Raw genomic sequence first — 4,391 nt, 5'->3', positions numbered from 1 at the left:
ATCTTGATCGGTCCCCCTCTTCTGTGCTCTTAGGGCTCGCTGACACGCAAGGCTCGAGCACGGGGTGGGGAGGGGTGGGGAGGGGTGGGCAGCATCAAAGACAAGGCCACGTAAGAGGTCTGTCATCTAATTGGAGACNGAAAGCAGGAAAAGCATGGAATGGAACAGTGACCGAGGCAAACTGCCGAGTCCGGAGTGGGGTCGGGAGGCGTAAGCGAGGTAAGCGTTCAGACGCGGGGAAGGCCCAGCGTGACAGTGGTCTGCTGGGAAACACCACGACTGAGCCACATAGGAGGGGGCGGAGGCTGCTGTGGGCCGAGGCACTGAGGGGAGCACAAGCCCAGGCAGCAGGAGCCTGGCCTGCGGACAACAGGGTGAGATTAACTCACCCAGGGGTTGTTACTGAAGGATGTAATGACCGCAGAAGAGGTAAGCGCAGGCCGACTGACACCTCCCCTGCGGGGCAGCTAGAATATGGACGGTCATTGGCCATGGGGCGTCCGTCTTGGTTCTTGGCTGGGAGTGTGATAACGAGAGAGCAGCTGCGCCAACGTCCGCGACTAGTCCCTCCTCGGGGGGCTGAGAGCGCCCTGCTTTGCTCTGCCCACCTCCTGCTGTTCACTGGGTTGCCAGAGAGGATCTCGTTTTGTCCCTTCCTCTCCACGGAGCTGTGGCCCCAAATCTGCTCTAGAAACATCAAGTCCCTAGAAAAGAAAGATCGGTGGAGGCAATCGTGTCCAAGTCTCGAGGGTGCCCGCAGTCCAGGCCCCTCCGGTCTCCTTTTTGTGCTGTTGCTGAGCTTGACCTCCTGAAGCAGGCTTCACATTGAGGACAGAGTGGACAGGAAGAGGAGGACGACAGACCCCCTGGCCTTTAAGGACGCTGACCAGCAGCCGCCCGCAGCACTTCGGCTGATGGCCCATCGGTGGGCACTTGAGGTGCACGTCCCAGGGGCACGGTCCCTGTCTTGGTGGCTCTGTGCCCTGCTCCTCCTCAGTCCTCTTCATGGAGAAGAAAAGGGGGGGTACCAGGGACAGCTAGCTGTCCCTCACAGTGTGTCAAGCGTGCTGCACAGGGTCTGGCATATAATCAGTGTTTCTCATAGCGTTGCTGTCGCTGTAAGCAAATAAGCCATGTGTTCTACAACTATTACCATAATACCAAATACTAGGACCCTTTTTCCTTGAACACAAGCATCTCTTGAATTTGACAGTAACACACATTCACGCTGAGGGTGGGGCCAGTATGGCTGACGGTTCTAGGCGTGTGTTCTGGTGTGCGTGCATGCGTGTGCATGCACGTGTGTGGTTTGCGGGTGGAGACTGGAGGTGGCTCGAAAGGCAAGGCAGGGAGTTGGTGAGCTCTTGCAGGTAAAGTCCAAGTGCCGGATGAAGGGAGAAGACTTTGAAGCGTGTGGCAGGGCGTCGGCATGTTTCACATTCAGCCCCGCCACAGACCCCGGGGTGCCTGTCAGGGTCCCAGCACGCGCCTCAAAACCACATTTAAAAGACTGAAATTAAAAAGATAAACTTTGGACAACATTCCCTCCTTAGGTTCTCAGAGACGGAGGCTCATCCCAGCACTGTCCCTTGATACCCCCTCCTCTGTGAGAAAACCCGCCAGCAGCACCGGGGTCCGCTGGGTGGATGGCCCCTTGCGTAGCACCCAGAGGGGCCTCGGGGAACCTTTCGAGATCAAAGTCTATGAGATCGATGACGTGGAGCGGCTACAGCGGCGACGAGGGGGCAGCAACAAGGTGAGACTTCTTGTCCCCTATGGGAGCACCCCCCCCCAACAGANAACAGGCAGGTGCTGGAGCACGGTCCTGAGAGGTGCGCTCAGGCCCACGGAGCCTTCCCAGCCGGCTTCTGGGGCGGGTGGGAGTCGTGGCTCTGCGCCAGCCATGGGGTTTGCACAGGACAAGGAGAGCTCTGCCCCGCGTGTCGAGAAGGCTCAACGGCTGGGGGAGCTGCTGGTCTTGGGGGCTCGTCTGGCTCCAGCTTGGAACCCCAACACCTCCTACATGTACGAAATGCCCGCGATCGTCCTACCCTGCGGCTGTCTGAGCGGACTCGGGCAGAAGGCACAAACGTGGCTGGGAGGGCCCAGATCCCTCCCAACGTCCCTGCGAGGGGCCGGCTCCCTCGTCGCCGACCGCGCACGGAGCATCCCCGTCTCCAAGAGGCTGCCTGCTTCCGAGCTGGGGGCCTCGTCTCCCTCTCTCCACGGCCCCCATCCCTTCTCATCTGCCTTCTAGGAGGTCACAAGCTTCAACGCGAGACTGAAAATTCTGGAGCATCGCCAGCAGAGAATCGCCGAGGTGCGGGCCAAGTACGAGTGGCTGATGAAGGAGCTGGAGGTCACCAAGCAGTTCCTGNGTACGAGTGGCTGATGAAGGAGCTGGAGGTCACCAAGCAGTACCTCATGCTGGATCCCAGCAAGTGGCTCAGCGAGTGTAAGGCCCCGGGTTCCTTCCCATCCCTGGGGCTGCCAGGTGCGCCCGCTTAGCGGGCCCGCACGCGGCGGGGGGAGGTGCACGCAGACGGTGTCGGGCTCCAGGGGCCCACAGCCTCACTCTCCGCGGGGAAGATGGGGGGGGGGCAGCAGAGGCGTAGCCAGTATTGGTCTTGCAAGAATTTTTCTCACGAGTCTCAGTCCCAAGCACANCAGTCCCAAGCACGTGAAAATGAGATCCCCCCACTCCGCCCCCCTCATATGGCAGAAGATCCCCCAGACTTGAGGCTGAGTTACGAATCTGCTCTGCCGTGTCTCCACCTCTCTTGTGGTTCTCTGTGCGGTCCCTCCATCCCGGCGCAGAAGCCTTCAGCCAGCCCTCCGTCATTCTTCAGCAGATTTCCTCTGCCCGTGGGCTTGAGGAGGGGTGGGGAGGGGATTGCAGGGTCATCCTCTGTCGCGGTCTTGGATCTTCCCTCTGGTTTTTAAACATTATCCTGACACTCAGGAGCCCTCGGGCTCACANAGTTACGAATCTGCTCTGCCGTGTCTCCACCTCTCTTGTGGTTCTCTGTGCGGTCCCTCCATCCCGGCGCAGAAGCCTTCAGCCAGCCCTCCGTCATTCTTCAGCAGATTTCCTCTGCCCGTGGGCTTGAGGAGGGGTGGGGAGGGGATTGCAGGGTCGTCCTCCTTCGTGGTCTTGGATCTTCCCTCTGGTTTTTAAACATTATCCTGACACTCAGGAGCCCTCCGGCTCACTCCCAGCTCTCATCCTCCTTGTCTGTGACCCTGACCAAGTCGTCTCGCTCCTCGGGATCTCCGCGCACCTGTAAAAAGAAGCGGCCTCCATTGCAACCCTTGCGCTTCCGTGGCGTCTGTGGTCCTGTGCCCGAGCCGCGTGCGCGTTACGCTCTCGTTTTTATTTTACTCTTCATGGCAACTTGAATCTGGTAGAGGAGGCAGGGCAGCAGTTGGGCCTGTCATTTACTTTTAAGGAACCTGTGCTGGCTGGTGAGGCAGGGCCATCTATCCTCCCGGGGCTGCTGTCCCTGTTGGACCCTCTGCCGCTGACCTGCAGCCGGGGTGGGGCAGCCCCAGCCCCTGCCCCGTCACCACTGGACTGAGAGGGGGCCTGGGGACAGGAGGGGATGGCCCCACCTCACTGCTCCTAAGCGACGAAAGGAAACAGACCGTTGGCTGTGCGGGCCTGACCGTGAGGGCGGGCTTCTGGGTCCCAAATCTCCGCTTGTCTTCTGACAAGCTTTCCTGAACCAGCTGTGCGTAGGGGAAAGCGGGCAGGGCCCAGAGACAGGGTCAGGTTTCTCAGCCTGCGCGGACAGGCAGCTGCCTACGGCCGCGGGAAGGAATAAGCAGAGAACAAACATAAGTAGACAAAGGTATAAATGTTGTTCCGGTGAACGCCCCCCCCCCAAAAGGAGGGGATTCTCTGCATGTCAGCTTGGAGACTGAGTCTCACATCCTCTGCCAGAGGTGGACGGAGGTGGGGACAGCAGGAACGGTTCCATAATTATCCCTCCATAGAGTTTGGGTAAAAGGGGAAGGGCCCGAAATCCTCATCATGAGAGCTGAGGGCCCCAGCCCTCTCCACGGAGGGGCCGGGCAGGGTGGCGGCGGAGAGGCCACCCTCCCTGCCATCCGCGCCTCCAGCAGGCTTCTCCTTCCTTGCAGTTGACTTGGAGCAGGCCTTGGAGCTGGATTCTCTGGAGTACCTGGAGGCGCTGGAGTGCGTGACGGAGCGCCTGGAGAGCCGCGTCAACTTCTGCAAGGCCCACCTCATGATGATCACCTGCTTTGACGTCACCTCCCAGCGCCGATAAAGAGCCGGCCCGGCCTGCCAGCCCCTCCCTGCCCAGGACCCCCCCCAACCCAACCCCAGCCAGCCCCTCGACAGGCCCTTGGTGCCGGTGGCACAGAGA

General features: G+C 60.2%; 1 protein-coding gene across 1 annotated transcript in view; it reads left to right on the top strand.

The window, feature by feature from the left end:
* The window catches only part of KIF26B (kinesin family member 26B), a 426,956-nt gene extending 422,602 nt beyond the window's left edge, over window positions 1–4,354 (top strand). Inside the window, exons 13-17 of the mRNA XM_034667636.1 lie at window positions 818–925; window positions 1,531–1,756; window positions 2,258–2,377; window positions 2,425–2,455; window positions 4,144–4,354. Coding sequence (XP_034523527.1) covers window positions 818–925; window positions 1,531–1,756; window positions 2,258–2,377; window positions 2,425–2,455; window positions 4,144–4,292 — 634 coding nt within the window. The 3' untranslated portion in view covers window positions 4,293–4,354. The remainder of the gene's footprint in view (window positions 1–817; window positions 926–1,530; window positions 1,757–2,257; window positions 2,378–2,424; window positions 2,456–4,143) is intronic.
* The last annotated feature ends 37 nt before the right edge of the window (window positions 4,355–4,391 follow it).

This window comes from Ailuropoda melanoleuca, chromosome 8 (assembly GCF_002007445.2).
Source record: "Ailuropoda melanoleuca isolate Jingjing chromosome 8, ASM200744v2, whole genome shotgun sequence".
NCBI lineage: Eukaryota > Metazoa > Chordata > Mammalia > Carnivora > Ursidae > Ailuropoda > Ailuropoda melanoleuca.
The sequence above is the reverse complement of the archived record's forward strand: the minus strand, read 5'-3'. Positions and strand labels throughout refer to the sequence as shown.